Below are 13,354 nucleotides of genomic sequence, written 5' to 3'. Positions count from 1 at the left end.
AACACACACACACACACACACACACACACACACACACACACACACACAAAGAAGGTCTCTGTGACAGGATTGAAAGTCATTTCCCCCTGTCTTACATCTGACAAGAGATATTAACTTTTTTCCTCTTATCTGCTCATCTGTAATGTAAATTCCGGCTGATAAATAATGAATAACTGTCTGCATGACTGTGTGACTGTCACAGATTAAAGCTTATTAAGAGACTTCTATAGCTGTCACCTCCTGCTCTGCATCCCTTGTGATCTAAACTACAAACCTGCCATGCTGACAGATAGAAAAAGACAAAATACACCCTTAACTAGATACAGTAACAAACATTGTTTTCCAGGGTTTGTTTGTATTTTTTGTAGTTATGTCTGGCCCCCCTGTTAAAGTTTTGTTTATTACCTTTCACTATATCTTTACAGTCAGTTGCAGATCAGTGTTGTTTCTGGGCCTGCTGATTTAATCTACTGTTTTTAGATTAGATGCGCATTGCAAAAAATTATTGTCTTAGTATTTTTGTTTTGGTGTCCAGTAAAATAGGTAAACATTCAGTAGTTCTCTAGCAAGTGTTAGCATTGCTCTTCTTCGTGTACTTTAAGTGCTGATGTGACCGTGGTGATAGATGCTGTACTGCCATCTATCGACATGGATCAGCATGATCGACTCTGCTGCCCCTGCCAGTTTTGGAATATTATTTGCATCTGGAGAATGTCAGACTTTGAGGTAGGGTGACCAGACGTCCCGAAAAATTCGGGACAATCCCGAAATCCAAGCAGTTGTCCCGAATCCCGAATCCTGCCCTAATTGTCCCGAAAATTAGAACAAAGTCTCAAGAGCAGACTCTCGAGTAGTTATAGTGGGATAGAATATTAAAAATTGCTCATTGCCGTCCTGCAGCCAGCTCCTGTCGGCTGCTCATTGCAACCATAGGCAGTAAAAGAACGTAGAGAGGTGCAGTAGGCTACGTAGAATACGTAGGCGGCAAGGCACGAATTTCATGCTCAAAAAAGTCACAAGGAGTGATTTGATTGGATGTTGCTGATGTTAAAGCGCAGTGTTTGTTTTATTTGTTTCATGATGACACTTGAGTTCAATGGGTTTTTTTATTTGTATTTCCGTGTTTACATGACAGACAGTCATTTCATTCAGAAGTCCTCAATAAATAATTTTGCCCAGATTTTTGAAATTCATTAACCCAGTCAATTTACACCTGCGTCAGACATGCTTGTGTCATGCTCGGGTGCTTGGCGTCATAAACATAAACTTTTTAGGTCACTGTGTCAAGTTAAATATAGTTTAATACTTAGAAAACGTATTGAGATCCCTTATTTTGAATTTACGTTCCATCAAGTGTTTTGAACGCAAGAACGTTATGTGTTTTCTTCACTGTATAAACTGTGCGTTGCAACACAGCTGAAATTTAAATTACTGCCCTCTGGAGTAAACAGGTGTTACTACAAGCTTGCATTTCTCAGGAATCTTCCTTATTACAGTCCGGGGGCATTTCGATTAATTGCGTACATTTTTTGAATGCGTTATTGAATTAACGCGTTAAATCGACAGCCCTAATATATATACAGTGAGGAAAATAAGTATTTGAACACCCTGCTATTTTGCAAGTTCTCCCACTTGGAAATCATGGAGGGGTCTGAAATTGTCATCGTAGGTGCATGTCCACTGTGAGAGACATAATCTAAAAAACAAAAATCCAGAAATCACAATATATGATTTTTTAACTATTTATTTGTATGATACAGCTGCAAATAAGTATTTGAACACCTGTCTATCAGCTAGAATTCTGACCCTCAAAACCTGTTAGTCTGCCTTTAAAATGGCCACCTCCACTCGATTTATTATCCTAAATTAGATGCACCTGTTTGAGGTCGTTAGCTGCATAAAGACACCTGTCCACCCCATACAATCAGTAAGAATCCAACTACTAACATGGCCAAGACCAAAGAGCTGTCCAAAGACACTAGAGACAAAATTGTACACCTCCACAAGGCTGGAAAGGGCTACGGGGAAATTGCCAAGCAGCTTGGTGAAAAAAGGTCCACTGTTGGAGCAATCATTAGAAAATGGAAGAAGCTAAACATGACTGTCAATCTCCCTCGGACTGGGGCTCCATGCAAGATCTCACCTCGTGGGGTCTCAATGATCCTAAGAAAGGTGAGAAATCAGCCCAGAACTACACGGGAGGAGCTGGTCAATGACCTGAAAAGAGCTGGGACCACCGTTTCCAAGGTTACTGTTGGTAATACACTAAGACGTCATGGTTTGAAATCATGCATGGCACGGAAGGTTCCCCTGCTTAAACCAGCACATGTCAAGGCCCGTCTTAAGTTTGCCAATGACCATTTGGATGATCCAGAGGAGTCATGGGAGAAAGTCATGTGGTCAGATGAGACCAAAATAGAACTTTTTGGTCATAATTCCACTAACCGTGTTTGGAGGAAGAAGAATGATGAGTACCATCCCAAGAACACCATCCCTACTGTGAAGCATGGGGGTGGTAGCATCATGCTTTGGGGGTGTTTTTCTGCACATGGGACAGGGCGACTGCACTGTATTAAGGAGAGGATGACCGGGGCCATGTATTGCGAGATTTTGGGAAACAACCTCCTTCCCTCAGTTAGAGCATTGAAGATGGGTCGAGGCTGGGTCTTCCAACATGACAATGACCCGAAGCACACAGCCAGGATAACCAAGGAGTGGCTCTGTAAGAAGCATATCAAGGTTCTGGCGTGGCCTAGCCAGTTTCCAGACCTAAACCCAATAGAGAATCTTTGGAGGGAGCTCAAACTCCGTGTTTCTCAGCGACAGCCCAGAAACCTGACTGATCTAGAGAAGATCTGTGTGGAGGAGTGGGCCAAAATCCCTCCTGCAGTGTGTGCAAACCTGGTGAAAAACTACAGGAAACGTTTGACCTCTGTAATTGCAAACAAAGGCTACTGTACCAAATATTAACATTGATTTTCTCAGGTGTTCAAATACTTATTTGCAGCTGTATCATACAAATAAATAGTTAAAAAATCATACATTGTGATTTCTGGATTTTGTTTTTTAGATTATGTCTCTCACAGTGGACATGCACCTACGATGACAATTTCAGACCCCTCCATGATTTCTAAGTGGGAGAACTTGCAAAATAGCAGGGTGTTCAAATACTTATTTTCCTCACTGTATATATATATATATATGCAGTACTGTGCAAAAAACACATTTGTGTTAAGATGGTAATTTATATCTGCTACTTTACTGTCAATAGGAAATATACATTTTTATACTCCCAAACATTCCTTTTGCAAATAAAATAGAATAGAAGAACAGGGAGCCTTGCAACAGATGGCATGGCCCTCACAGAGCCCCCCCCACTGAACATCAGGTCAGACTGGGATTACACGAAGAGACAGAAGTAGTTGAGAGAGCCTAAATAAATAAAAGAACTGTGACAAATTCTCTAAGAAGCTGGGAACATCCTATCTGCCATCAACCAAGAAAAACTGTGTCCAGGTGTAAGTAGGAAAATTGGTGCCGTTTTGAAGGCAAACGTATTCACACCCAATATTGATTTAGATCTTTTTTTGTTTACTGGACTTTGTATGATGTTAATTGATTAATTAAAACTATTTATTAAACTATTTATATCATTACTTTATTATGTCATTACTACATAACGTTTTTCACAAGTGCCTAAAACTTTTGCACAGTAATGTGTATATATATATATATATATATATATATATATATATATATATATATATACACAGTATTCTGTATAAGGCAATCGTATACAGTATATACAGTGGCCTCAAAACGTATTTAGAGGAGTGTGTTGAATTTGAAACAAAATTGGTCAAAGTTTCCTTCAGGTTTCAGCCACCAAGTTTTTAGGTTATCCACACTAGAACATGCTTTTTTCTTCCACATTGCATCCCATAGGTGTGGGCTCTGGGAGGGCCATTCTAGGACTGTCATTTTTTTTTTGCAAAGTATTCTTTCAATAGGCGGCTGGTATGCTTTGGGTCGTTATCCTTTTGAAAGAGCCACTTCTGTGTCTTAAATTCTTCACTGATTTCTGCAAGTTTGCATCCAGAATGTCTTAGTACACTTCAGGGTTCATGATTCCTTCAGTGACCCCACTGTAGGAATTCTTCCCCTGCCTTACTCCACACAAAATACTCGGCCATCAGATCCATGCAGGTTCAATTTGGACTCGTCTGATAATAAGACTTTCTGTGCATGTTATTTTGCCAATTTTATCCTGGCTTTCATATTCTTTAAGCTAATGAATGGTTTCCGCCACATTACTCTCCCTATGTACCCATACTCTTTGATCCTGTTTCGATTTTATTCACAATTATACTGTCCTGCTGGTTACATTTCTGTGTCTGCCTGTGCATGTTCTGTTCACATTAACAAGTCCTTCATCTTTTAACTTTTTGCAATATACCCAATTGTGGAGGATAGAAGATTTATTTTTGCTTATCTGGCAAGAGAACCTATGAAAACAATGTTGTTGATGTTCTAGTGTGAATGAACTGAAAGCTTTGGTGGCTTGAACCTGGAAGAAACTTTCACTACAGCTTTTACAGAAACTTGCTGATTCTATGCCCAGACATTGTCAAGAAGATCTGCAAATGAAAGGGTTGCAATCTAATACTAAAATACGTGAACTTGTTATCTATAATGAAGCCATTATCAAGTGTCCAAATAATTTTTTGTCTTAATTTTAAACCATATATCTGTTGTCTTATCATTTAAAAAAAATGTGTTAAATGTTTTGCTTGAAAAGTGTGCCTATGTTATCTTCCTTTACAATAAATGCTAATTGGTTTGATGTTTTGTTCTCAAATGCAAAGGAATACATTTTTAAATTCAGCTTAAGCGTCCAAATACATTTTAGGGCCATTGTATATTGTGACACAAATAAGACAAATTCTGTATGTTTGTGTCCCCAAAACAGTAGGAATTATATAGGGATGTGCCCGAAGCCAAAACCTTATTTGAAAAGGCACGAATAATGACTTCAAAACGAATAAGGAATTAATCCGAATAATACAAAAAATATTTGGAAGACTGATCATCCAGCGAGCTCTGGTGATTTAGCATCCAAGTGATATTTTAAATAAACATAACCAAAATTACAAAGTGATGATGAGTCTGTGAAGCCAGTATTACTACAGTGTAAACCGTATGAATGCAAATGCACACGGTGTGACTTCAAGTTCATCGGATGGTCTTAGTCTCGACTCTTGTCATGAGTAACATTAATCCAAATACAGAGACAGATACAAATAATTTTGTCATAGTAACAGATAAAAATACAGATAATGGCTTTAATGCACACCCCTAGAATTAAGACACACTTGAGTTCAAGTCCACAGTTTTCAATTTTATTTAGGCAATTTGCAGTGGACAAACACAACCAAAAAAGAAAAAGCTTCAACAAAGGTCCTAGGAGGTCGGAACAACAACAAAAATCTCAAAGTCCAAACAAAACTTGGGGGAATTTGGGCAGGATTGCAGTACTTACAGCTGGTTTTCCCTTACTCCTGAAGTTAATGATAAATTCTCTACAGGTGTGTACTCTTCTGGAGGCCTGGAAATTGGCGCTATCTGGTGGCTGCATAAGACCCATCCACCATTAGGTCCCTCCAACTGTCACAATATATAAACACAATATGTGTAGAATTATTGTTAATATTATTATTAATATTTAATTTAAACTCATTCTTCAATTCAACAGAGTTTTAAAACATACCTTTACTCTTATTTAATGAAAAGTCTGTGTGTGTGACAAGTTTGTTTCTTTGCATCACAATAGCATTTAGATACATATAGCTCCATATTGCCACCTTGTGGTCAATCAGATTTAATCCTCAGTTTAGAGAGCGAGTGTCTTTTTTATTCATAATGAATTAAAGGAACTGTGAGCCTGAAGTAACGTCATACACAGCGGTGGCGTTTCACAAAAACTTAGGGGTATGGCAAAAAAATTAAAAAAAGAAACTTGGATAACCAACCCAAAAATCTTCAATGAGCTTTTTAAGAGTCGCTGTCCCTGTGTGAATGTTGAAATGTGACTGTGTTGTCTCTCGTCATTGTAATTTTTTTTTATAGCTTGACGCATAACTTTATAATTTATACATATAATTTACCAAGCTGCGAAAGTTATTCTCTTCAACAAAGTAACTAAATGTATTTTTGTTATTATTACTGTCGATCAGCACAGTACGATCTTATTTGAACACAATCAATGCTTTGTTCATTAAGTTTTCAGTGTTTCATTTACACAAATATGTTTACTGTGTTATCAGTGGGACTATTGCAAGTGCACAATATCAATTCCCTCTAAATTTAGTTTGGTCCTGCACACAAATATGTGTCAGTAATTAATTGATTTATGCTATTTAATTATTTGATCAAACATTATTTTTCATTGATCTAATTTTGCCTTCATTTTAAAATATATTGTTATAAGTTAGATATAAGATATGCCTATTTAGGTTAATTATATAAGTAGGCCTTTATAATTGGCCTATATTCTATTAAAATGTAAATCAAATAAAAAAAAAAATTTATTATAGTCATATTGTATACATATGCATAAAGTGCATAAAAGTAGGACAATAACTGCATTAAATTGTATGAGGTGTAGTTTTGTGATTGTCTTGTAGGTATCTGCATAAGTCAGGTATGTCCTTACTCCAGAACACTAAATCTACAACCATTTTCAAGTACTTAAATTAAGATCCCTTTTGGAAACAGATGATTCATACGGTCATTTCTATGATATAATTGGGCTTATAATGCTCTGGGGAAATGAGGCCGGCACAGACTGAAGTGACGAGCAAACTGCATATTATTAAGGCATATTTATTGCCGGTTTTATCTGCATGCTAGGGTATGGCAACTGCCATACGCAAATGCCTCCCCTGGTCACATGCATGTTTAATCAAAGCAGTTTTAAAATTGATTATTTTGATTTGATTTTAAAGATTAATATGAAGAAAAAAACTGAAATATTAGGAAAAAAGATTGTTCTCTTTTTATGCGTTTCTTTCTTCTGCTGTAGCTTCTGTAGGCCTTCTAGCTACTTTTGGAACTTGGCAGTGTGATGCTGCAGATATTGTCTGGCATGTTTGAAGTGATAAATACGGTTCAGTACACTGTTCTGTTATGGTCAATAGTTAAAATTGCAGTCATATCCAAAGTGATTACTTGAAGTCACAACTGAATTTTAAAAAAAAAATTAAATTCAGAGGGCCATGGTAGCTCTGCGAGGAAAGACGCTGACTACCACCCCTGTAGTCACAAGCTCGAATCCAGGGTGTGCTGAGTGACTTCAGCCAGGTCTCCTAAGCAAATAAATTGTCCCAGTTGCTAGGGAGGGTAGAGTCACATGGGGTAACCTCCTCGTGGTCGCTATAATGTGCGAGTTGTGCGTGGATGCCACAGAGAATAGCGTGAAGCCTCGACATGCGTTAACACACTCAACAAGCCACGAGATAAGATACGCAGAGGCAACTGAGATTCGTCCTCCACCACCCGGATTGAGGCAAGTCACCAAGCCACCACGAGGATTTAGAGTGCATTGGGAATAAAAAAAGAGAGAGACCCTAATTTTGAAAAGAGCCTAACTTTAACCTGTTAACCTGCACCCCCACTCAGGGGCTCACAGCTGAAAATGACATACCTGAATTAAAATAAATATAGCTCCTGAGAACAGTGTACCACAGGCACAATTAAGGTCTCTTTGGAAAGAAGACACTTGGCACTCTACTAACAATAAATCAGAGTTGATAATGCTCAAACAAATAAAAAGTTATAAAAGTTGAAGTGCCTCATAAATAATGTGAACTTCAAAAAATGTTTTATTATTTCATGTACAAATATATAAAAATAGACCTGGAGGAATCCAATTAGGTAAATAATTGAAAGCCACAAGTCTCATCAGTTTATATTTCAAATTTGAGGAAGATATAATGAAAAATGGGGTTCCTGCAAGCTTTTTCCAAGACTATGTCAGTTCCCTTTCTCCCTCCCTCTGCCTGAGGCACATCCCCAGAAATGACATCCCCAAACTAAAATAATTGTAGTTACTGAACAATTTGCTCTACATGCACAATTTAGACATATTTAAAAAGAAGACACTTTGGAGTTTATTACCCAAATGTAAAAGTTGAAAAAACTTACACAGACAAAAATTTATAGAATTTAAAGTGTCTTGAAGATAATTTGTACTGCAAGTAACATTTCATTATTTTATGAAAAAATAAATGAAAACAAACCTGGAGGAATCCAGTTAGGCAATTGATTGAAAGCCACAAGTCTCATCAGTTTATATTTCACATTTGAGGAAGATATTATGAAAAATGAGATTTCTGCAATATTTTTTCCAAGACTATGTCCAGGTACCAAGAAGCCTCCTTGGATACCTCAAAAAGCAACCTAATGAAAATATGTTATGAAGGGTACTGCAAGCTATTTTAGTCATCATATACACTGTTCCATGCTTTTTCAATTATAAAATAATCCACACAACCATAAGACTTTATATAAGTGATTTATTTGCACAACAGAACAATAAAAATATAAGTAAAATATTATGAAATATTTAAAAAATAAATGTATAAAAAATAACTGAATTTCTTTGCAACAGAAAAGGCAAAGAAAAAAATTCAAAAATGCTGTTGTCTCTGGCAAAATGCTAAGTCCTGTTTAGTCAGTGCTGGTCATGCCAAACGTCCTCGTCAGTTGAACAGTTCCACTTTTCTTTAGGGGTGCTTGGGGACACAGCGGGTATGGACTTGGTTTTTCTGCTGCTCTTTTGCCTCTCCCTTTTACTGGTCGATTCAGGTCTAAAACAGCAAGTGCAGATCTTGAAGAATTTGAGAGCTTGCATCTCTTTTCTACTGGTTGGCTGGTGCTTGGATGCCACTCTTCATCTGAAGATTCAACTTGATGGCTGTTGCATGGGAAAGAATGGAAAGATAATTAGCACCGCATGTCAAGTAAATAATTCTGTATAGTTTTTATGTGGCTGGCCATTCAATCAACAATCAAACTGATGGGCATGTTGCAGCATTCATAAATCAACAATCAAACTGATGGGCAGTCGTTTAGACAGCATTCATACTAAGTCGAACAGCATGGTGATGGCCAGTGATACAGACAGCATTCATATGGATGGTCAGACATAGAACCAACAATCACACTGATGGCCAGCCATCAGACAGGCCATTTGTTTTATAAGGTAAATGCATTGTGGTCTGAAAAGATGATGCTACTTTATTTCTATTTATTTCTATTTGTATATATTGGACAATTGTAAAGTTGTTTAGTTATTTCTGTAATTTTTCCTAGCACAAACACACTATATATATATATATATATCAAATGGGAAAACAAACACACACACACACTCTCTCTCTCTCTCTCTCTCTCTCTCTCTCACACACACACACACACACACACACACACACACACACACACACACACACACACACACACACACACACGTATAATGTGTGCATGTTACATAACAACTCACCGATGTAAAATTGGACCATCTTTTCCGTCCTCAAGCATATCACCCTCGGCTGTCTTCACTCTCCTCAATTTCGTCATCGCTGCTTCGAGTGATCGCAAATAAAACATCTTCAGCAGAAAAAAACTTCTTTTGATGATCCATTTGATGAGATAATCCGTCCAGTAAGTAAGACGCGAAAACAGATGTTTTCCGTCTTTTTACTATGGCTCGTTTGTTGTCAAATGGCGGGGTGTGGTCACAGCCTAATTCGCAGGTTAGAGTGGCTGATTCAAATAAATAAAAAAACATCTTGTTAGCGAGGAATTTAAACTTCCGGGTATCGTTGGAATCGTGCACTGCTTGGCTCCATTTTCTATCAGTCATATCATTTCAATTCTTTCATTGGCTTTCGTTGTAAAGACAAAACAATAGGATCAGCATATCATGGCGTCAAAAAACTGACCGCAGTGTTTGGATATTTTGACCTATATATTGCCTATCTTTGTATTTGTGTGTGTGTGTGCGGTCTTAATTTGTTCATTACACTCTAAGCAACACACCCATATAACGTTCGGCTACGGGAGTCTGTTTTTATGCATAATTTTATTGCATAACCGACAAGTATGATACTTCACCCTGAAGAAACTTCGATGTAAACAAAGGAACAACCATCGATGTTACAACGTTATTGTTTCTTTGGACTAAAAATGCTCTATGGGATGTTATTCAGTGGACCCTCACCTTTCCATTCAATCTGGAACTTTTAGCAGTGGATGCGTGTGTGGCTCGTTATTACGACACTACAGGTATGTACTCCGTTTTTTATTACGTGTGTTTTGATCTGTATTGCTTATATAAATGCAAGAAATACATTCGTTATAAGCTTTTCATCGAAAAACAGAGCTCTATCATCGATGCTTGAGGCTTACACCTTTAAAATGATATATAGTTTGCCAAGATTAATGATGTTCTTTCACGTTAAATCTATTCATAAACATGAAACTAGTGGGGGGAAAAAACTCTTCAGTGCGCTGGCGCACTGGCAAAGGTTAACAGGTTAACTGTAAATGTGTTTAAGGTGGATTTTTGGCTTCGATAAGAAAATTTTGTTGTGTGCTATGAACAGGAGTCAACATCTACATGAGCTTATATGTATACTGTACATACCCCTAAATAGAATGGAGGTTATTTATTTTTGCTCTGTATCAGCAGAACATGCCAGCGTTCAACAGCCTGGATCTACATCTCTGACCCAGAAAAGATTTCCCCTCCGTCAGCCAGCCTAATAATGATGATGTGAAAGGGATTAATTAATAACTGAAGGATGCTTTGTGTTTGCATACTGGTTTTTAGGACCCTTGGCAGTGTGCATGGAAAATCATAACCTCGGTGTAACACTGTAAAGCAATTTTTGCCAAGCCAAACACAAGTTCAATCATGTCTGTGTTCACGAGATGAACTCGCTCAAGTTAGTTATTTTAAGGGGAGTAGATTGCCCAGTTCTGCGTCATGGTCCCTTTTAAGGGCTCTGACTGAATAAAAATACAGTTTGTAAATAGACATCAAGCAGAGTTTCATTTAGAATGTGTAACAGTACCACTACTTCATCCTGACCTCTTTTGAACCTGCTGTAGTATGATGCAATGGAAATGTCAGTGGCGAACAAAATCAAAACACCATTGTAAGATTATGACGAGAACTCCTCCTTGATCTTTGTAGTGAATCATTTGTCACTGAGCTAAATGAACTGACTTTCTATCCCATAAAGCCAAGAGCCACATCCAGCCCTTCAGCTTTTTTTTGTTGTCCCCCACAACATGCCTATTAATGAATGTGTAATGCAATAACGTCTAATACAGTCTCATTCTAACCGCCAACGTAAAAGTTAACTATCGCAAGAGCTCAACAGTCAAACCAGCATATTTTACACATTAATTGATAGCAACAAAGACAAGGAAAGTGGGTGTGGCGTCAGGTTTTAGCAGTGGAAAGATGCTCAATCTTTTAAAGGGATAGTTCACCCAAAAATCTAAATTCTCTCATCATTGACTCACCCCCATGCCATCTCAGATGTGAATGACTTTCTTTATTCTCCAGAACACAAACAAAGGTTTTTAGAAGAATATCTCAACGTTTTAGGTACTTACAATGCTAGTGAATGGTGATCAGAGATTTCTAGCAAGGAAACATAAAAGTAATCTATATGACTCCAGTGGTTAAATCTATACCTTCAGAAGCGATATGATAGGCGTGGGGGAGAAACAACAATATTTAAGTCCCTTTTTACTCTAAATCTCCACTTTCACTTTCAACATCATGAAAATAATTTCACATACTTTATAAAGTTCCTTGTTTCTAGTTATTTTTCAGCCACCCCTTACCACTAGAAGGCATACACTTGTTTAAATCTATACTGGTATTCACAGAGAATAAATAACTGCGACTTTGCATCTGTTGCTGTTTGAATGTGACACTTTTGGCTTCTAAGGTTAATTATCGCTGTTTAACGGTGTAAAAGCTTTATGACTGAAAATGCCCTTGGTGGCTATAGTGGATGGGAGTTTTGTTAGTGATTAGAGTCAACAAAAACGTTCTTAAGAAGAAAAAAAGAAAGTTCTTAGGATAAATTATAAGAAGTTTGTAAGAATGTGCTAGTGAAATTCTTGAAAAATTTATAAATAATGTTCTAATATTTTCTTAAGAACATCTTATTTGTTTTTTTTTCCTTAAGAGTAAAATGACAGGCTTTGACATTGTCTGATGATAGCCTGCTTATGAGGTTACCTTGTCCAGTACAACAAATTCAATACATCAACACTGGTAAATCTTAATGATAGAATAATCTATATATTAATCATTTTTATCTATTAACTATTATCTATTAACCAGTGTACCTTGCAATTATTATTTTTTTTTTTTTGTAAAGTGCATGATATTTGTTAATTTAATGACATTCACCGTCATAGGAGAATTTAGTTGCTGGTAACCGTTTGACAACTTTTAATTTGACATGGAGGGAAAGAAATAGAAAAAAAAAACCTTCAGGTTTTCATCGAGTAAATTACTGCAAGGAAAAAAGTTCTCTTGGGAAGCTTGATACCTATATCACATCAGAAAGTAAGAGGCAGGCATGGGAAAGGGAGGCGGAGGACAGTCTCATCTTTCTAATAATATAATTATTATGTTTCTTATCAGCCCATTGCAACTTCTGACAGGATAGTATGTGTTACATTTGAAACAACCCAGTAAATTAATTAAACATCTTACCTTTTGGGATTCAAGACAACTGTAAGGTTATCCTAACTTATTTACAACAATTTTAAGAAATCTTCCATTCCATTCAGTCTTCACTTATTATTCTGCTTATGAAATGCAGGTATGAAGCAGAGAATGCCTTTTTCTCAAACATAAACCTGTCTGACTTCAACATCATTGACACTCTTGGAGTTGGAGGATTTGGACGTGTTGAACTGGTAAATGCAAATATTTATAAAATGTATAATATTACATCAGTAATATAATATAATTGATAAACAAGTGCATTTATGTTATTTAACAAAGTATCATGTCAGCATAGATTAAGTCAGCAAGTATTTATTTATTTGATCCCATTGTGTTTACAATAAAAAAGATATTATAGTCATACACATGCAGGAATTGTTACCTAACAAGCAGGCCCACACAGATCTCTGCAGAAAAGTTTTTGTTTTTGTTAAATATTCTGGTTAATTTGATTGTGCTTTCATCTTCCAAAAAGAGTGTAATACTCTCAGACCTGTTTAAAAAGTTTATATAAATCCATTCCACAAAAGCACA

At 36.8% G+C, this 13,354-nt stretch overlaps 1 protein-coding gene across 6 annotated transcripts in view; it reads left to right on the top strand.

Annotated features, from left to right (window-relative positions):
• The window catches only part of LOC127618032 (cGMP-dependent protein kinase 1-like), a 94,976-nt gene that overhangs the window by 74,930 nt on the left and 6,692 nt on the right, over window positions 1-13,354 (top strand). For all 6 annotated transcript variants that reach the window (XM_052090248.1, XM_052090247.1, XM_052090249.1 and 3 more), the window contains one exon: window positions 12,915-13,011. In XM_052090248.1, the coding sequence (XP_051946208.1) occupies window positions 12,915-13,011 (97 nt within the window). The remainder of the gene's footprint in view (window positions 1-12,914; window positions 13,012-13,354) is intronic.

This window comes from Xyrauchen texanus, chromosome 24 (assembly GCF_025860055.1).
Source record: "Xyrauchen texanus isolate HMW12.3.18 chromosome 24, RBS_HiC_50CHRs, whole genome shotgun sequence".
NCBI lineage: Eukaryota > Metazoa > Chordata > Actinopteri > Cypriniformes > Catostomidae > Xyrauchen > Xyrauchen texanus.
This window is presented reverse-complemented; position numbering and strand designations above follow the sequence as displayed.